Source organism: Rhineura floridana, chromosome 8 (genome assembly GCF_030035675.1).
Source record: "Rhineura floridana isolate rRhiFlo1 chromosome 8, rRhiFlo1.hap2, whole genome shotgun sequence".
Taxonomy (NCBI): Eukaryota; Metazoa; Chordata; class Lepidosauria; order Squamata; family Rhineuridae; genus Rhineura; species Rhineura floridana.
This window is the reverse complement of record NC_084487.1, coordinates 131,570,078-131,591,658: the sequence shown is the minus strand read 5'-3', so window position 1 is coordinate 131,591,658 and position 21,581 is coordinate 131,570,078. Positions and strand designations below refer to the sequence as shown.

Below are 21,581 nucleotides of genomic sequence, written 5' to 3'. Positions count from 1 at the left end.
CCTAACCGTTAGAGCCATACAACAATGGAACCAATGACCTAGAGGGGTAGTGGGCTCTCCGACACTGGAGGCGTTCAAGAGGCAGCTGGACAGCCATCTGTCGGGAATGCTTTGATTTGGATTCCTGCATTGAGCAGGGGGTTGGACTTGATGGCCTTATAGACCCCCTCCAACTCTACTATTCTATGATTCTATGATCCTCTCAACCTGTTCCAGTCTGTCTGTATCATTCTTAAAGTGCAGTGTCGAGAACTGGATGCAGTATTCAAGATGAGGCCTAATCAGTGCTGAATGGAGGGGAATTAGTACTTCACGTGATTTGAAACTATACTTCTGCTAATGCAGCCAAAAACAGCATTTGCTTTTTTTGCAGCCACATCAAACTGTTGGCTCATATCCAGCTTGTGACTAACAACAATTCCAAGATCCTTCTTGCATGTAGCATTGTTGAGCCATGTACCCCCATCTTATAACTGTGCATTTGGCTTCTTTTTCCTAGGTGTAAAACTTTGCAGTTATCCCTGTTAAATTTCATTCTGTTGTTTTCAGCACAATGCTCCAGCCTATCAAGATCACTTTGAACTATGTTTCTGTCTTCCAGGGGGTATTAGCTATCTCTCCCAATTTTGTATCATCTGCAAATTTGATAAGCGTTCCCTGCACCTCCTCATCCAAATTATTAATAAAAATGTTGAAGAGCACTAAGCCCAGTACTGAGTCCTATGGTACCCCACTCATTATCTCCCCACAGTTCAAGAAGGAACCATTCATAAGCACTCTTTGAGTATAATTTTGTAGCCAATTGTGGATCCAAGTGATAGCTGTTCTAACTGGCCCACATTTAGCTAGCTTGCTAATCAGAAAATCATGGAGCACTTTGTCAAAAGCTTTGCTGAAGTTGAGATATATTATGTCCACCATAATCCCACAGTATACCAGGCAGGTTACCCAGTCAAAAAATGAGATAAAATCAATCTGGCAGGATTTGTTCTTGATAAATCCATGTTGGATTTAGTAACTACAGCATGGTTTTTATCATGCTTACAGATTGACTGCTCTGTACTTCACAGCTTCCTCCTTTTTGCCCTTTTTGAAGAATGGGATAACATTAGCTCTCCTCCAGTCATCTGGCACTTCACCCATCCTCCACGATTTTGCAAAGATAATAGACAGTGGTTCAGAGAGTTCTTCAGCTGGTTCCTTCATTACTCTAGGATGCAGCTCATTGGGCCCTGGAGATTTGAACTCGTTCAAAGTGATCAGGTATTCCTTGACCATTTGTCTATCAATCTCAAGCTGCAATCCTGTCCCTTCAACTTGTACTTCACATTTGCCAGGAGGGTCATTAGACCCTCTTTTGGGAGAAAAGCTCCTGTTTGTTCCCCACGGATATTAGCATACATACATCAAAGACCATGTGATTTATGGTCTGGCTTCCTTCCTACATTTTTATGAAGACTGTTATTAGGCCCCATTAGAGCTGTTCTCTCAGTTCCTGCTTCTGTGCAAGAACTCATCAATCATTACCTCCAAGCTTACGTCTACCTCCCCATTAGGATTCTCCATGCTGTGGTCAAACACACTCTTCCTAGCCCTTGCGAGGTGCAGCCCATCACTTGCCAGCAGTCCATCTTCCAGGAAGAGTAGCCCATGGCCCCCAAATCCAAATCTCTCATGTTGGCACCACCCTCATAGCCAGTCATTCACCTGGAGTATTTTACTTTCCCCTTTCTACTCCTCTTTTAAGTACTGGAAGGATGGATGAGAAACCTATCTGGGCCCCAAAGTCAGAGTTTCCTTCCCAAAGCTACAAAGTCTGATATGTTTTCTTTGTAGCTCTGCTTGGCAGTATCATTTGTTCCCACATGGATGAGAATAAAGGGATATGTATTAAGTGGGCTTTATGCATGTTGGCAGCCCTTCAGTCACATCTCTATCTGTCCTCCAGGGAGACAGCGTACCTGGCAAGTCCATGGGTCTTCTTGGCATACTTGGGTTTCCATCCCACGTGGTATGGAGTCTCCCACTACAATTGCTCTTCTTGTTGTTGGGCGCGGTTTCATTGCTTCTGCTTTACTGAGCTTCAGCCTTTTGCTCACTGTCACGTGGGGTCTCCTGTGATTCTTCCTCTGCAGGCTGTCCTCATTCTTATTTTCAACTGCCTGAAAGCGATTCCATAGTTCCACTGGTGCAGAGTATCTTCCAGCAATTCTGCTCCTGTCACCCTTTTCCACAGGTTCCTCCACTTCATTGTTGCTCTCCTCTTCTGCTTCAATTTGCGGTTGTTTTTCCACCTCCTCTTTGCCGCTGTTCCAGCAAATATATGTTGAGTGTGTGTGTATATATATATATGAATCAATTGAATACTGCAGTTACAGAAAGCTTGGAGAAAAGGCTGCAATCAACTTTTGCACTCTGCAATTAATTAATTAATTTGCACTTTTTGCACTCTGCAGGAAAACCAACTGGGAGAACAGGGAGATCGTTTTCAGTTACGAATTTCATGTTTTATTTACATGTCTAAGAAGGTAGTATTATTATTATCTATTCTAATTAGTGAACCAGCTCTCAGATTAGCTCAACTTAACTTCATCTGGTGTACATATTTTTCTTAATTTTTTCTTTAAAAAATTATTTTATTTATTTATTATGAGATTTATATCCCACCGTTCCTCCCAGTAGGAGCCCAGGGCAGCAACATGGACACTTTTCTTAAAATGTACACAAGAAACATGATTCTACCTTTCACCCTGCCTTGAAAAGGGAGATTTATTTATTTATTTATTAGATTTATATCTTAACCTTTCTCCCAGTAGGAGCCCAGGGCGGAGATGATAAGACCCAAGTGGCCTAGACATTCCTGCCCTTTCTTACTCTTTTAGTGAAGGAAGTAACTTGGGGGGGAAATGTGATAATTAGAAATTCTGTCTGAAGGAGGAAAGGTGATGCAGGGCCCCACGGGACTAACATTTGGGTAGACATGTATAAAGGTTGAGAGTCCTTCCTGGTATTGCTGCTTGTAGAACTATTTGTACCTGCAACACTGCAGATTTACACTTGCTTCCTCAGGCACAAACTACACATGTATGGAGGACACTTGTATCACAGCACCACATCTTCCCATAGCATGCAGTTTGGGACTTAATTTTGGAACCAGTGGATTCAGAACCCTAAAGCTTCAATCCACATAATTTAAAAATATTATTCTTACATTTCAATAATTTTAGACTCACAGACTTCAATGCCACCTGACACAAGTCACTATGTTAAATGCTCATGGATTATTTTGTCAAAGGACCTTGGTTCTACTTTGGCCCCCTGCTGCTGGACTGTAGATAAATATCTGCTTTTGGATGCACGGTGCTGATTTCAACTGCATACTCTGTACTTTGGCTCCAAAGAAATTTCCTGCTGCCTTTAATAAGTGTTTTGTGCATAATGCACAACAAGGGAGGAAGATTTATTGAGGAAATTTCCAGAAGCTGAACTGCATAATTTCAAAAGCATTAGAATTGTCTCAGGCATCAGGAGAGGTAAGACCTGAACAAGAACAAAAAACACTGGCAGGAGGATGTGTAGAGAAAAAGTGATGGGCAGAAGAAGTATCCAACTATTGATGCAGCAACTCCCAAAGTGACACCCTGTTTTACTCCAGATGATGTTCCTAGCAGAAAGACTGTGCTGGTCTAATGTGTTTATGCGCATGTGGGCTCATAGCAAGTAGCAACACATAACCCTAGACTGAGCCTTAAATAGTGCTGCCATTCATTCTGGATGGCAAGTTCCACAGAAGCATCGTAAGTTAAAGAAACAGTCGTTAGCTCCAATTATGTTTCGGAGATCATGATTCCATTAGAGCTTCTGCAGTGGAGTCTTCAGAGTTAAAGGGTGGCCATGCAACCTCCTCAGGGCACAGAGATACTGGCAGAATTGACTTCTAATGCATCAGAAGTACTGTAGCAGTGGGACCTTTGAAGGGAGGCTCTGAGGGCAATTCCCTCTCACCTTTTGACACTTCAATCAAATCCATGGCTTTATTCCCTGAGAAGTGGGAGCTGGGTTCATGGCACTATCCCTCCCACCCAGCTGCCTCAGGAGAAGACTTCCAGTGATGGTTGGGCCTGGCTTGTTGGGGTATCAATAGTGTAAAGGACCTACAAGGACCTACAAGATAACGTGATCTGTCCCTGTGGAGATGGGAATCCAGAATATATTTTTGTCTTTGAATTCTACCTTTGAATCCTATCTTGACTTGGACTGTAGGTGAAGGCTTATGACAACAGTATGGATGAGTGTTCTGGAGTTACTGGAACAAGCAATGAGAAGCAGAGCACAGGATGGCCTTTTATGTTGCCAAAATATTATTAAATTAAACAAAAGGAAAAAGCAAAAAGTCACAGGGTTAAATCAGGGTAATTAACCACAGGATCATGAATTATAGCTGTATGTGTGTCCTGTTGTAAAAAAAACTTACCCATTTCTCCCCAGCGAAATGGGTTGATGTTACCGGTTGTACAGTTGTATACTAACATTGACTTTGGTCTGAAAAATAAGCAAGGAGGGGAAGAATGAAATGGAGAAATAAAACAAACAAAAAAATAGTATTGTTCATAACGGTTTTCCCATTCCTAAATGTCTAATAGCTGAGGCATGCTTCTTTTCTGAATTAAAAATGGAGGAATGAAAATCAGAGGAACTCTTGCATTCAAAAGGTTTACTTTTAAGGAAATAACTATCTACTCAGATGAGTCCATTTCCTGTGTTTCTGTTGGAGTCACTGATGTTCCAACTTGGAAGGAGGCAAACCCAGAGCAACGACTCATGCCGAGATGCAATATGTTGCACATCTGCATTGGAGTTGATGCAATCACATGTGATAGAGAGATGCAGGAGAATTACATGTACCTAGTGGAGACTGATTGGGAGAAGGTGAGCCTGAAGTGGCAAACAATGCACTGAGCAATCTCCTCTTTAGGTGGGCACTTTGGACTCACAGGCATAGGAACATAGGAAGCTGCCTCATGACTGAGTCAGGCCCTGGGTCCATCTAGCTCAGTATTGTCTACACTGACCGGCAGTGGCTCTCCAGATTCCAGTCAGGAGTTTCTCCCAGCTGTACTAGAGGTGCCAAGGACTGAACCTGGAGCCTTCTGCATGCAAAGCAGATGCTTTACCACTGAGCTATGCCCCTTCCCCTTTTGAGTATTACTTGATTTCATTGTGTAACCCACTTTTATCAACAGGACTTACTCATAGATAAATCTGTGAAAGTACAGACCTAAATATATTGAATATTTATATATACAAATATTTTGAGGAGGAGGAGGGGGCTGCAACAAAAACAAGCTGCTTAAAAGAGTATGAACTTAAATGATTCTTCCAACATGCTACCCCTGATTCTTTCTTGAGGACATCATGCGTTCTAATCCACAAAACTACACTCAAAATATAAATGTGGGGAAAATTATTTATCAGTTGGGCTTTCCAGCCTGCTGCTCCCACTGTAACATACTGTCCCCTGGAAAGCCTTTCCTGGTATTTGGGAAACAGGAAAGCTCTGGGCTGTGGTTTTTATGGTTTTTCAGTGGAAATGTTTAGCTCAGTATCAAAAAGTAATCAGCAGTATCTCTTTTTATGATCTATGTCATAATGTTTAGCTTTTGGATAGCACTTTAAATGCAGGGTGGGCAGAAAGTAGATCAAAATGTATTGGTGTATCTCAGGATGACTCGCAGAAGATCAGTGAGGATATCAGACTCCTGTTTCACCATGAAAACAAGAAAATGATCACCCCACCATTATACTGCTGAAAAGAAGAAAGTGGGGGGTAATCAGGAGTGGATTTTTGTGCGGAAATACCGTGAGCTCAGTCAGTGGCGTATCTAGAGTATTTGACACCCGGGGCGGATCATTTTTTAACACCCCCCTCATCTTAATAGTCCCCTCCCAGCAAGACCCTCTGCAATTTTGAAGTGGTCCTTGGGGGAAAAGGTATGGGAACCCATGCGCTAGATTCCCCCCCCAATGAACTACAAACAGACATGTTTGACAGTGGAAACATTTGATTCCTCTCTACTGCCATTCCCACAGTAACAACCTCAATGTGATTCCTGCTGCCGACCCCAAAAATTGTCTTGGAATTTATTTAACAAGCTCCCATCCTGCTTAAACCATGCTCGGGGGGGGCTATTTTATTTGCTTATATGATGGCATCACTGTGCCTAGTGCTTTACAGGGTACAAGAACAGAGGTCCCTGCCCCCAGGAGCTTCCAATCTAAAAGTTCCACGGGGGTGGGGGAAGCAGAAGGCAGCCCGCGGAGGGTTACTTACAGCAGGGCACGGGAACTTGCGGGGGGGGGTGAGATTGGCAAACTGTGAAGAGCAAAAACACTCCGCACTCGCTTAGCCTCAGAGGCGCCTCTTTCAAATGGGAGGACGCTCACCAGCGTTGTTGATGAAAAGAAGCCACTGGAGCCAGCCGGCCCCACTGCAGAGCGCCTGCCCGGGAGGCCAGGTTGGCAGGTAGGCCCTGCACGCACAGCACTGGGCAGGCGGCATGCAGCTCGCCCCCCAGCTCGCCCAGGGCACCGGCTGAGCATGCCACCAGCATCAGGGCAGAGCCGGGCACCAGCTGTAGGGCCAGCAGGCACGCCAGGCTCCAGCCAAAGCCCCATGAAGCACCTGTCATGATGCACACAGCTTGGCCCAGGCCACCGCCACCTGGCTCGGCCTCCATAGCTGCATGTCCAGCTTCATAATTAACACTCTATCTTAAGGTTGCCAGGTCAGAAGCATCCCAAAACCTGAGATTTTAGGGGCGGGCCCGAGTGATGTCATGGGGGGTGGGCCTGAGTCGCTTAATCAGTTAGAGCTTGTTTGGAAATCCGTCCGGCATTGCTGGCTGAACCTTCTCTCATAAATTAATGAAATCCAGTCCTCCCAACAAAAACAGGCTTTTGTGGTTAATCTCTACATTTCTCCCTGCCCGGGAGAAAATCTTTACCAGTCAAAAAGAACGTTCTGACTGATTTTAAAACTGAAAAAGCTTCTTCTGAGACGAGAGCTCATCTCAAAAAGCAGGCACAAGCGAAGTCACCCTTCCCGGAAGTCTCGATTTACTTTGCAATTTTAGTGAAGTTTTCTATAGTAAATTATTTTCTTTTGCTTCTGTTTCTGTGAATATGTGAAGTACAATAAAAACACTCCAGAAACAATTGTGGAATAATGGCACTGACTATTCTGCAAAATAGCTTCAAGCAGAAATGAGGAGTGTTTCAGTTCGCACAAGATAAAACAGTGAGAGCTGAAATATATTCTAGCAAATTTCTAGGTGTGCTCTATGCTTTTAATTGATCATGCCCACTTTCGCTTAAGTGGTTTAAGCACAGCAGGCTGAACACATGCATCTTGGGCAGGCCAAGGTTGTTTTTTCCAACAGCTAGTCATTGCTTAAGTAGCAACATATTGTAATCAGTCTGATTCACATCAAACTGCAGTTTCAGATTCAACTGTTAATGCACCCAAAATAGAAATAGAACATAACCTCCAATTTGAAACACAAAAGGCAAGCCACAATCATATGACATTAACTAATAAAAGGGCTTTGAAATTAATAAAAATAAATGTGACACAGATTTCCAGGATGAATAATAATGAGTGAAATATAATTTTCTAGGTTAGATTCTCTTTAGAAACAGTAATAACACAGAAAAGAAGCAAAGTAAAAACACCAACAAACATACAAAATGTAATTCTCCATCTTTGGAGATTCAGTCCTGATTGCAGGCATTGCCACCACTCTCCATATGCTCAGAGGCACATGTTACCAAATTCTTCCAAGCTACACAGGAAGTGGATTGGACTGTGAAAGACTAACCCAAATTGTGTTTGCATTTTGACAAATTTATAGGGCAGTACAATATCTCAGAGAGGAGGTCAGATCTCCTGCTCCCCTGGTGCATTCACTATAGCTGCCCAATTTCCCGGCTTTTTAAAGTTTGGTAAAAATATCTGTTGGCTACAGGTACGTTCTTAAACCACAAGGTGTTTTTTTTTGCCTATTAGTAAATTTCTTTGCTCTTTAATCCTGGAGGTAAAAAATGGGATCCTGTGCAAGTTTGCTGAGAATGGATCGATCATTTGTATGCTTTTAGAGTTCAATGGGATTAACCCTAGTGCAATCATACTTAGGATACTAACCATGGGGGAGAAGGAGAAAGGGAAGGAAGAGGGGCTTGAGGGGGAAGGAGAGAGAGGGAAGGAGGGGAGGGCAGGTTTGATCATTTGCATGCTTATTGAGTTCAGTGGGATTTACCCCTGCGCAATCATTGTTAACAGTATCATTTTTCAGGAGTTTCCCCCACCTTTTTTTCTACAGCAGATACATGTAGTCTCCCAACCAAATTTAAACCAAAGCTGTCCCTGATCACATCCACACCAGACATTTTTCCACATTAAACAGTCACGGCTTCCTCTAAAGAATCCTGGGAAGTGTAGTTTGCAAAGGGTGCTTAGAGAGTTGTAAGGAGTTGCCCTATTCCCCTCACAGAGCTACAATCCTCAGAATTTTCTGGGAAGAGTGGGGCTGACTATTAAACCACTCTGGTCACTGGAGCTCTGTCAGGGGAATAGGTGTCTCCTAAGAACTCTCAGCACCCTTCACAAATTACACTTCCCAGGATTCTTTGGGGGAAGCCATGACTTTTGTAAGATTTTGTTTTGAAATGAGCTTATGAGAAGCAGCAGAATGGCACTGGGGTATTTTCAATTTAACATGGTGCAATGTGAAAAATCTGCTGGCTATAGTATACAGCCACTCTTGTGGCCGTATAATCTCAGCAGTCTCAGCTCACAAGGGAGGTGGAAGCTAGAAAGCCTGTTCATAACATCAGTCCTACCTGTGAACTGCAGTGTACCATCCAGCAGCAAGGGTCAAATTGATGGCAACATCAACTGGAATGATATCTGCTACTGCACCTGTGTTGCATTTTACAGTACGTATAATCCCCTTTCCAGCCTGTGTGACGGAGAAAAGGCTAGTTAGCATATTCTATGTTAGAATTTCATTGCCTGCTGACAATTCGCATGAAATAGGAAAGAGATTCTATCAAAACTGAAGGCAAATTTCATCACCTGATCAAGAATGACTGTTATTTTGTAGTGGTAAGTGAATTATCTTTGGCTTGCCTTGAAAACCATTCTGCTTTTTCAAGCCTTCCATGAAAGCACTTGAAAAAATTCACCCCCCTTCCCCACAGCATTTTTGAGGAAAGCTAGAACGACCCACATACATGGGGAAAAGAAGCCCACCCTTCTCAATCTCTCCACCACCTTCCCAAGCAGCCAAAACCCTTCAGGAGGGGATAACTGGCAGCAACAGGCAAGGCTTGATTTCGGGCCTTTCTTTAACTAAAAATAGAGAGACTGCAAAGGCCTCCTGTCTCAAGCAAGCCTTCACTGTTGCCAGCGAGCCTTCCTCAATGGGAAGGGTATTCTCTGTTTGGAACTGGAGAGGAATAATTGTCAGGGATACCAGGTAAGTGGCAGTGATGGAGCTGAACCCTATTTGGAGCTGGATCTTAATCTGAGGTGCTCTGGACTCAACACAAAATTGAGTTTTGAAACTGGGGGAATTTATATTTCATACTAGTGAATGTGTCCACATTGTTGCTTCCTTGCTGTTTGCTTAAGCAGAAGTGGGGAACCTCTGGCCCATGGGCCAAAGCTGGCCTGCCAGGCAATTATAGAGGAGCCAAGCCCACCCACATCTGATGTCTTACCTGATACTAGATGTGGGGCAAGTAAGGGCGGGGATTCAAAGGAACAATCAGGAGCTTAAAGTGAACTCTCACTTGTTCCCGCCAATCAACTGATGGGTGGTGGAAGCATGCCTTGCTCAAGGAGGGGAAAGAGGTTTCCATTCAATGGAAACTGCTTCTACTTCCTTGTGCTGCTCTTTAAACCCCTGAAAACTGGAGTTTGAATGAGCAGCACAAGGCTGTTTGAAAACCTTTTCCCCAACAGCCCTGCACTGCTCTTTAAAGTTCTGAAAATCTCAGTGCCGCTTACAGAGGGTTTTTATACAGCCCTGCTCTGTGCTTGGAAGTCCTGACAACCAGGACTTCAAAGCACAGCTTAATCTGATGTCACTATGGCATCAGATGATTGACAGATGGGTGTTCCCCTATGAAATTTGGCCCACCAGGGGTGGGGAGATTAAGATTTGGCCCACTGGCTAGAAACCCCTGGTTTAAATTATACCACAAACTCCATCTGCAAGAACTCTGTTTTAAACAACATTAAATAAACCATATTTATTAAGGATATAAAATATAAAGTATTACACTGTACTAATTACCAGCAGTTATATATGAATGAAAAACCCTATGTCTAGAGGCCCCATCCCCTCATCTGCCAGGCTCTGCTCTGTATCTCAGCGACTTGAGTTTCAGTAGACCTGTCAATCCTACTTGTAATTATACATACCGCAATAATGAAAACGCTTGTTCCACTGAACTGATCAATCCAACCCTGGAAAAAAAAGAAAAGAAATTATGAGGTGTGTGTGTAGATGGGGTGGAGCAGAGTTGAGATTATGCGTAGCTCATTTCAATCTGCAAATGCTTCAAGCATATTCAGGGCTGTAAATCTGGAAGCAAGTGCAGAACTTTGCCTGAGAAACTCAAGGTTACAGAGAAAAGATTACAAATGTTTGCTGAAGGCTTATGAGTCAGAGAGAATCTGGGATGTGTTAAAGTGGCACTGAACTTCTGTGTACAGTGGCTGTTGAATTTTACTTCTCAGCTACAATAAAGAAATTGGAATGTGTTGAGTTGCTGTGCCTACCACCCTCAAGAACAGTCCAGCCTCTTTATCTGCTGTCAGTACGCTCCTGAAACATACCCCCTTTCCCCTAGGACCACCAGTGGTCTGAATGCTTCATTCAGCAGGTCCCCAGCATGTTCACATTTAAATATTTATATTGCTTTTTATTGCTTCTTCTATTTCGTATATTGTATGTTATTCATTACAATTAGAATTCCATGGAATGCAAATTGTAATTCAATAAAATACAATATAAGAAATAGAAGCAATAAAACTACAGTTCAAAATCACACATCAAGGACAGTGCTACAATGGCTACAACAGGCAGAAAAATAATTACGTGGTCCATCAACATCATCAGCAATTTTTAAGTGGTCTATGGGAGAACAAAGTTGGGGAACCACTCCTAGGTCAGGTATGATGTCAAGTGTGGGGCAGATAATCAGCTGATTGTCTGGGTTCAAAGTGCATGCCTCTTTGCAAGCACTGATAATCTGCTGTTTGTCAGGGTTTGTAAAGAACCATTCAGTGTGCTATGCACAGCTATGGCCCAGCTATATCTTTACCTGCCCCCACACCTGATACCATGTCAGGTGTAGAGCAGGTGGTCATAGCTTGGCAAAGGTTGCCTCACTTGGCCAAATAGAGAGGCGTAGTGCACCTCTAACCTAGGGCCTACAGCCTTCCCTATTCCATTCCGCACTGAGTTGGCCATATAAGAAGAGATCTCTTGTACAACCACCTCACTGCATTTCATCTTTGTGCTCTGAGAAAGGGCTTGCCTTCTGATCTTTCTTGGGATACTGTAGTATTTGCTGATAAAAGAGCAAAATAAAATAGGACCTGCAAAAAATGTTGCAGTGTGGAGTGCTCCTGTTCAGGGTTCTAGGCAGCCAGCCATGCTCCTTTCCAGGGTACTCCATTTTATTCCTTTTTCTCCAGTAAATCAACGTTCTGTGGCCACTGAGGTGTTGTTTTCCCCTTCTTTCAGAGTGTGGGAGGGATTACCCTTAGTTTTTTTTCTTCAAGGCTCTTATATTCAAACTTTTGGAGTTCCTGAAGCTGCTGATATCTGTGCCTCTTGTGTTTGGATGCTCCCTTTTGGCTACATACAGATCAGCCCTCGAGTAAGTCCCATTGGACTCTCCTGGTGATAGCCCAGAGTTCCTTCCATTTGCATTGTGTCCACCAGTAGTAGAACTTTCACTACTGTGGCCCCTTTAATGTGCAATTCATTCTCATCTGAGATAAAACATGCTCCAGTAATCTCTTTAAGATGCATTTTTATTTATTTTTATTTATTTAATTACATTTCTAGACCGCCCTATAGCAGAAAGCTCTCAGGGCGGTGTACAACAAATAAAATCACAATTAAAATATGAGCAAGTGTGGAAAAAAATATATATATAGTACAATTATAAAACATTAATAAAATTGCCATTGAGATTTAAATTAAGATCATATTAAGTTTAAAATGTTAAATTAAAATATTTAAAAATTTACAAAATTTAAAAAGCCTGGGCGAAAAGGTAAGTTTTTACCTGGCGCCGAAAAGATAACAGAGAAGGCGCCAGGCGTATCTCGTCTGGGAGGGCATTCCATAGTTCGGGGGCAACCACCGAGAAGGCCCTAGATCTAGTTGTTGATCTCCGGGCCTCTTTATGGGTTGGAACCCGGAGAAGGGCCTTCGACGTCGAGCGTAGTGAACGGGTAGGTACGTAGCGAGAGAGGCGCTCCATCAGGTATTGCGGTCCGATGCTGTTTAGGGCTTTATAGGTAAGAACCAACACTTTGAATCTGGCCCGGAAACATATCGGTAGCCAGTGCAGCTGCGCCAGGACAGGTGTTATATGGTCAAATTTCTTTGTCCCAGTGAGAACTCTGGCCGCAGCATTTTGCACTAGCTGAAGTTTCCGAACCGTCTTCATAGGTAGCCCCACGTAGAGTGCATTACAGTAGTCCAATCTAGAGGTTACCATAGCATGGATAACTGAGGCAAGATGCTCCTTGCTCAAATAGGGTCGTAGTTGGGCTACCAGCCGGAGCTGGTAGAATGCATTCCGTGCCACCGAGGCTACCTGAGCCTCAAGTGACAGGAGCGGATCTAATAAGACCCCCAAACTACGTACCTGTTCCTTTAGGGGGAGTGTAACCCCATCTAGGACAGGTCGAACATCAACCATCTGGGCAGAGGGTCCTCCCACCAACAGCATCTCAGTCTTGTTAGGATTGAGTTTCAGTTTATTAGCTCTCATCCAGCCCATTATCGCGGCCAGGCAGCGGTCTAGTACATCAACAGCCTCACCTGAGGAAGATGAAAAGGAGTAGTAGAGCTGCGTATCATCAGCATATTGCTGGAAACGCACTCCAAAACTCCTGATGACCTCACCCAGCGGCTTCATATAGATATTAAAAAGCATGGGGGACAGAACTGAACCCTGCGGGACCCCATATTGGAGTACCCAGGGACTCGAGTAATGTTCCCCCAGCATCACCTTCTGGAGACGATTCCCGAGATAGGAGCAGAGCCACCGCCAAGCAGTGCCTCCCACTCCTAAATCCGTAAGTCGCTCCAGAAGGATACCATGGTCGATGGTATCAAACGCCGCTGAGAGATCAAGGAGAACCAACAGAGTTACACTCCCTCTGTCTTTCTCCCGACAGAGGTCATCATACAGGGCGACCAAGGCCGTTTCTGTACCAAACCCCGGCCGAAAGCCCGATTTTCAAGACATTATTTACTCAAGCCTTTTCTGACTGAAATTTGTAATTAATTGTCCACTGATCATCTTCCAGTACGGCACTGTTATTTTAACAGTACTATTTCTGGTGTATCTTTTATACTTATACTTCCTTTTTGGTTTTTTGTCACCCACACTGATATTTTACGATTGTGTGGTTTATAAATCTATTAAAATATAAAAACCCAATGGTTCTTGCTTCTGAGTAGACATGTACAGGCTTGTACAGTTAAACATTACAAAAACAAAGCGAAATGGGGTAGAGATGGGAAAGTTAACAGTGAATTCTGGTACCTTAAAAATTAATTATGTCTTATCAGGTTAAAAAAATTAAGGCAAAAAAGCCCCAAGCATTAACAAAATTGAGCAATGCATTCATACAAAGGAAAAAGGAATGGAAGAGCATCTATGTTGCAGCTTGCACTGCTGGAATTGTACTAGTTAAAAATATATTATACAGCCACAAGAGTGGCTGTATACTATAGCCAGCGTGGATTTTTCACATTCTGCAATGTTAAATTGAAAATACCCCCATGACATTCTGATGCTTCCCATAAGCTCATTTCAAAACAAAACCTTACAAAACTTATAGTCCTGAACTCAGAAACGCTTGCTTAACAACCCTGTAAATTTTCATGGTGATACACAAAACAGTCAGAGAGAATCGAGAGTTCAAAGTGTAAAAAGAGAGAGAAAAACCTCAGAGCCCTTGTGGACTTTTTTCTGTCAAGAGTTCTCATAATCTGTTGAAATTCATTAAAAATCAGCCATGTTCACAGAGTACCTGTAATCCTATTACTGACCTTGCCCCATACTCTGACCTTCATCTTCTGCAGTTTAAAAGTTAAAAAAAAATGCTTGGCTGATTTTTAATTAATTTAAGAACTTTTGGCTTGAACCCAATGATAGTGTTGGGCATGCTCAGTAAGAACCAACTGTCAGTGTTTTAAAAGCCAGACTCACAGCTGCTTGGCTTGCCTAATAAGGGGGCCACACCTATACCAGACTTTGATTTCACTTGAGACAGTCACGGCTTCTACCAAAGAATCCTGGGAAGTGTAGTTTGTGAAGGGTGCTGAGAGGAGACTCCTATTCTGCTGACAGAGCTCCAGTGGCCAGAGTGGTTTAACAGTCAGCTGCTCTGATTGAAGCTCTTTGAGTGGAACAGGGCGTCTCCTAGCAATTCTCAGCCGTCTTCACTAACTACACTTCCCAGGATTCTTTGGCAGAAGCCATGACTGCCTAAAGTGAAATAACAGTCTGTTGTGGATGTGGCCAGGGACAGCTTTGGTTTAAATTTGGGTGGGAGGCTACATGTGCCTGCTGTAGAATAAAAAGGTGGGAGGAACCCTGAAAAAGAATGATACTGTTCAGTGTTTTCCTTTTGGAAAGGAAAGGGGCTTATCCTCTGCCCAGTGCCCACCCATCCAATCTCATCCCCTCCCCATCCCCACCCCCTCCCTTCCTCCCCCTCCCACGGATCAGTTTCATCTATCCTAAGCATGACTGCACAGAAACATACAAATGATCAAAATGCCCCTCCCCTCCTCACTCCTATCCCCTCCCTCTTGCCCTTCCCTCACCCTTTCTTCACTCCTCCCTTCCCTTTCCCCTCCCCTTCCAATCCCCTTTTCCCCTCCTCCTTCCCCTCCACACTCTCCCTCCCTCATGGTCAGTTTTACCTATCCTAAGCATGATTACACAAGAGTAAATCCGACTGAACTCAATAAACATGCAAATGATCAAACCACCCTCCCATCACCTCCCTTTTGTCCCTTCCCTCCCCCTTCCAATTCCCTCCTTCCCCCTCCCCTCCTTCTGCTCCCCTCTCCCCTTTCTCCTTCCCTCTACTCTCCCCTCCCCCTCCTTCTCCCTCATGGTCAGTTTTACCTATCCTAGCCATGATTGCATGGGAATAAATCCCACTGAACTCAATAAGCATGCAAATGATCAGACTTGCCTTTCCCCTCCTTCCCCTCTCCCTTGCTCCTCCCTTCTTCCTTCTTCCTCCCCTGCCCAGTCCAGGTCTCCCTCCCCATGGTCACTTTTACCTATCCTAAGCATGACTGCATGGGAGTAAATCCCAGTGAACTCAATAAACATGCAAATGTTCAAACCTGCCCTCTTCCCCCCCTTCCTGCCTGCTCCTATACCCCTCTTCCCCTCTCCATCCCCTGTGGTCAGTTTCACCTATCCTAAGCATGATTGCAGAAATTCCACTGAACTCAATTAAGTGAATCCCACCGAACTCAATAAGCATGCAAATGATCAATCATTCTAAGCAAACTTGCACAGGATTCCATTTCTTACCTCCCGGATTAAAAAGCAGAGAAATTCACGAATAGGCAAAAAACCTATTCCCCTGATAGAGCTTCAGTGGCCAGAGTGGTTTAACAGTCAGCCACTCTAATTGAAGGTCTGTGAGGGGAACAGGGCATCACCTAGCAACTCTCAGCACCCTTCACTAACTACTTTTCCCAGGATTCTTTGAGAGAAGCCATGACTGTCCAAAGTGAAATAAAGGCCTGGTGTGGATGTGGCCAGGGACAGCTTTGGTTTAAATTTGGGTGGGAGGCTACACGTGCCTGCTGTAGAATAAAAACGTGGGAGAACACTGAAAAGCAATGATACTGTTCACAATGTTTTCCTTTTGGAAAAGTAAGGGGCTTCCCCTCTGCCCAGTGCCCACCCACCCTCCCTGCCCCTCCCCTGGGTCAGTGTTGGACTATGACCTGGAAGACCAGGGTTCGAATCCCTACACAGCCATGAAGCTCACTGGGTGACCTTCAGCCAGTCACTGACTCTCAGCCTTGGAGGAAGGCAATGGTAAAACCACCTCTGAATACCATTTACCATGAAAACCCTATTCATAGGGTCGCCATAAGTCGGCATCGACTTGAAGTCTGTCCATTTCCATTTTCAAACATGATTGCACAGAAATAAATCCCACTGAAAAAATGCAAACGATCAAATCCACCCTCCCTTCTCCTCCCTCTTATCCCCTCTCTTGCCCCTTCCCTACCCCTTCCTTTGCCCCTCTCTTCCCATCCCCATCCCCTTCCAATCCCCTCCTTCCCCTTCCCCCTCCTCCCACCCTTTCCTCCTCCCCATGGTCAGTTTTACCTATCCTAACCATGATTGCATGGGAGTAAATTCCATTCAACTCAATAAGCTTACAAATGATCAGACCTGCCTTTCTCCTCCTTCCCCTCTCCTCTACCTTCCTCCTCCCCTTGCCTCTTCCTTCTTCCTCCTTTCCTGCCCACTCCAGCCCTCCCTTCCCCCCGGTCAGTTTTACTTATCCTAAGCATGATTGCATGGGACTAAATCCCATTGAACTCAATAAACATGCAAATGATCAAACCTGTCCTTCTCCTCCCCTCCTCTTCCTCCCCATCTCCTGTGGTCAGTTTCACCTATCCTAAACATGATTGCACAGGAGAAAATTCCACTGAACTCAATAACCATGCAAATGATCAAGCAAACTTGCACAGGATCCCATTCTTTACCTCCTGGATTAAAAAGCAGGGAAATTCACTAACAGGCAAAAAAAACCTTGTGGTTTAAGAACGTACCTATAAAAATGGACTGCCTTCAAGTCAACTCCGACTTATGGTGACCCTATGAATAGGGTTTTTATGGTAAGCGATATTCAGAGTGGGTTTACCATTGCCTTCCTCCGAGGCTAAGAGGCAGTGACTTGCCCAAGGTCACCCAGTGAGCTTCACTAAAGTGTTTTTAGTGCTTCAGTAAAGTGTTTCTAGTGCCTTGTTCCTAGCAGCCCTGGGTTCCTGCTGGGAGGAAGGGTGGGATACAAAATAAATAAATAAATAAATGTGGGATTCAAACCCTGGTCTCCTAGGTCACCTTTGGTAACTTGTGCCTCTGAGCATATGGTGAGTGGTGGCAACACCTGCAATCAGCCCAAAGAATAGAAAGAAGACATGTGCTGTGCTGATCTTGTTTTAGCAGGGAGGAAGCAACATTACTGAGACAGTTGATATAGTTCAGATGGTCACTTTAAATATGCCTGATTTACTTTGCAGTTTTAGTGAAGTTTCCTATAGGAAATCATTTTCTTTTGTTTCTAGTTCTGTGAATATGTGTACAGCAACACTTAGCAAAATTTACACTAAAAAAACTCCAAACATAATTGTGGAATAATGGCACTGACTATTCTGCAGAATAGTCTCCAGTGGCCATCAGGAGTGTCTCAATTTGCACAATATAAAACAGTGGGAGGTGAAATATATTCTAGCAAAATTCTAGATGTGCTCTATGTTTTTAATTGACTGCGCCCACCTTGCCTTAAATGAAGTGGTTGAAACATAGCAGGCTGAAAACATGCATCCTCTTTTTTCCAACAGCTAGAGTCATTGCTGAAGTAGCAACATATTGTAATCAGTCTGATTTTACATCAAACTGCAGTTTCAGATTCAACTGTTAATGCACCCAAAATAGAAATAGAACATAACCTCCAGTTTGAAACACAAAAGGCTGTCTTCACCATCAAATGACATTGACCAATAAAAAGGCTTTGAAATTAATAAAAATAAATTTGACACAGATTTCTACAATGAAAAATGAGAGAAATATCATTTTCTAGATTAGATTTTCTGTAGAAACATTAGTAACACAGGAAAGAAGCAAAGTAAGAAGAACACCAACAAACATACAAAAATATAATTCTCCATCTTTGGAGATGGCAGGTGTTGCCACCACTCACCATATGCTCAGAGGCACATCTTACCAAATTCTTCCAAGCTACACAGGAAGTGGATTGGACTGTGAAAGACCAACCCAAATGGTGTTTGCATTTTGACCAATTTGTAGGGCAGTACAATATCTCAGAGAGGAGGTCAGGTGTCCTGCTCCCTTGGTGCATTCATTATAGGTGCCCAATTTCCCTGCTTTTTAAAGTTTGACAGAAATATGTGTGGGCTAATGGTATGTTCTGAAACCGCAAGGTTTTTTTTGCATATTAGTGAATTTATATCTTAAACTGAAATAGGTCACTGGTGCAAAAGGAAAATGCAAACAAAGCCCATGCTCTGGGTATTTGTTTAATAATAATAATAAAATTTTATTTTTCAGCCGCCTATCTGTCCGGGTTAGGGACACTCTAGGCGACGAACAACAAGAATAAAAACAATACATATAGATCAACATAATCAAATTTTAAGCTAAAAAACCATTCATTAATTCAATTGTAACATAAGTTAATCTGTCCCAATCTTGTAGGCCTGCCTGAACAGCCAGGTCTTCAAGGCTCGGCGATAACTGGACAGGGAGGGAGCATGTCTGAGATCGAAACGGAGAGAGTTCCAGAGGGTAGGGGCCACAACAGAGAATGCCCTCTCTCTGGTCCGCACCAGCCTAGCTGTTCTCACCGGTGGGACCGAGAGAAGGTCTTGCGAGGCTGATCTCGTCAGGCGGCACAATCGGTGATTCTGGAGGTGTTCCTTCAGATATACTGGGCCAAAACCGTATAGGGTTTTAAAGGTCAACACCAACACCTTGAATTGGGCCCGGTAGACAACTGGTAGCCAGTGAAGATCTAGTAACACTGGGGTGATATGATCCCAGCGATGGCTATGCGTAATCAAGCGTGCCGCCGCGTTCTGTACCAGCTGTAATTTCCGGACCGTTTTCAAGGGTAACCCCACGTAGAGCGCATTGCAGTAGTCTAAGCGAGAGGAGACCAGGTCATGTATCACCTAAGGGAGCAGGTGAACAGAAAGATAAGGACGCAGTCTCCGTATCAGATGTAATTGATACCAAGCTGCCCGGCTCACTGCTGTAATCTGAGCCTCCATGGACAGCTGGGAGTCAAGTATGACCCCAAGACTGCGGACCTGGTCCTTCAGGGGTAAACTTACCCCATCAAGCATCAGGTCAGTAATTCCTAACTTCCTTTTATCTCCCACAAGTAATACCTCAGTCTTGTCGGGGTTCAGCTTCAGCCTATTCTCTCCCATCCATCCACTTACGGATTCTAGGCACTTGGACATGGTATTCACAGCCAACTCCGGTGAGGACTTAAAGGAGAGATAGAGCTGAGTGTCATCTGCGTACTGATGGCCCTGCAACCCAAAACTCCTGATGATTGCTCCCAGCGGTTTCACATAGATGTTGAATAGCATGGGAGAGAGGATAGAACCCTGTGGCACTCCACAATGAAGAGGCCAAGGGTCTGAAACCTCATCTCCCAATGCCACCCGTTGCTGCCTATCCGAGAGATAGGAACGGAACCACTGCAAGACAGTGCCTCCTATTCCTAATCCCTCTAGGCGGTTTAAAAGGATACAGTGGTCAATGGTATCGAAAGCCGCTGAGAGGTCCAGGAGGACAAGGAAGGTGTATTCACCCCTATCCAATGCCCTCCGCATATCTACCAGAGCGACCAAGGCTGTTTCCGTACCATGACCAGTCCTAAAACCCGATTGGTATGGATCTAAATAATCTGTTTCCTCCAAGTGTGTCTGTAATTGCGCAGCCACCACCCTCTCAATCACCTTGCCCAAGAATGGTAAATTAGAGACTGGGCGAAAGTTGTTTTACTCTTGGGGATCCAAGGACGGTTTTTTTTAGGATGGGCTTTATTACCGCTTCCTTGAGGGCTGATGGCATTGCACCCTCTTGCAAGGATGCATTCACCACCGCCTTGATCCCTTCGCCCAGTCTCTCTTTACAGCTCATGATGAGCCATGGTGGGCAAGGATCAACCAGACAGGTGGTCGGCTTCACAGTACAGAGCACCTTGTCCACTTCCTCAGAGAGAAGAGGCTGAAACCGATCCCAACAGACCGGAATGCAACTGGCCGACTCTGGCCCACTTCCTGTCTCCACGGCGAGTGGAAGCGTGCTCTTCAGACGTTCAATTTTATCGGCAAAGTGTTTAGCAAAAGTATCACAGTAGATTTTAGAATGTTCCATGGGTTCCTGAGCAACTGGACCGACCAGGCTTCGGACCACTTGGAACAATCTCCTGGGACAACACTCTGCCGACGCAATAGAGGCAGCAAAGAAATTTTTTTTTGCTGCCTTTGTTGCCACCTGGTAGGTTAAACAGAAACCACTTTCCACATAGGGGAGTTGCTCTAGTCCCTTGATCATTTTGGTTGCCCTTTTCTGAAACTTTTCCAGGACCACAATATTCTTTTGAGGTGAGGCAACCATAGTATTCAAAGGACAGTTGCACAATAGATTTGTATAATGACACAATAATATTAGCAATTTTATTTTCAATCCTAATGATCCCTAGCATGGAGTTTGCCTTTTTTACAGCTGCTACACATTGGGTGGACATCTTCATTGAGCTGTCCACTATGATCTCAAGGTCTCATTCTTGGTTAGTCACCATCAGTTCAGAACCCATGAGTGCATATGTGATATTAATATGTTTTTGTCCTGGCATTCATCACTTAACATTTATGTATATTGAATTGCATTTGTCATTTTACTGCCCACTCCCTCTTTTCGGAGTTCTTTGCAATCCCTCTTTGTTTTAACCACCCTGAACAATTTAGTATCATCAGCAAACTTGGCCACCTCACTGCTTACCCTTAACTCTACAATATTTATGAACAACTTAACAAGCACAGGTCTCAAAACCAATCCTTGGGGGACTCTACTTTCTAAATCCCTCCACTGGGACAACTGTCCATTTATTCCTACTCTCTGCTCCTGTTTCTTAACAAGTTCCTGATCCACAAGAGGACCTCTTCTCTTATTCCATGACTCCTAAAGCTTATTCAGGAGTCTTTCATTGGGTACTTTGTTAAAAACTTCTTGAAAGTCTAAGTGCACAATGTCAACTAGATCAACTCTATATGCTTGTTGACACTCTCAAAGAACATTAGTGAAACAAGACTTAACCTTGCAGAAGCCATGCTGGTTCTGCTTCAGCAAGGCTTGTTCTCCTATATAATTTGTTATTTTATCTTTAACAATACTTTCCCTTTGTCCTTTTCCGAACCTTTTCCAACTGTACAATATCTTTTTTGAGGTGAGGC

At 43.8% G+C, this 21,581-nt stretch overlaps 1 protein-coding gene across 6 annotated transcripts in view; it reads right to left on the bottom strand.

Annotated features, from left to right (window-relative positions):
* The window catches only part of FAR2 (fatty acyl-CoA reductase 2), a 139,941-nt gene that overhangs the window by 27,934 nt on the left and 90,426 nt on the right, over window positions 1-21,581 (bottom strand). For all 6 annotated transcript variants that reach the window (XM_061582531.1, XM_061582530.1, XM_061582534.1 and 3 more), the window contains exons 6-8: window positions 10,487-10,531; window positions 8,899-9,017; window positions 4,475-4,542 (exon numbers count right to left, since the gene is read on the bottom strand). In XM_061582531.1, the coding sequence (XP_061438515.1) occupies window positions 4,475-4,542; window positions 8,899-9,017; window positions 10,487-10,531 (232 nt within the window). The remainder of the gene's footprint in view (window positions 1-4,474; window positions 4,543-8,898; window positions 9,018-10,486; window positions 10,532-21,581) is intronic.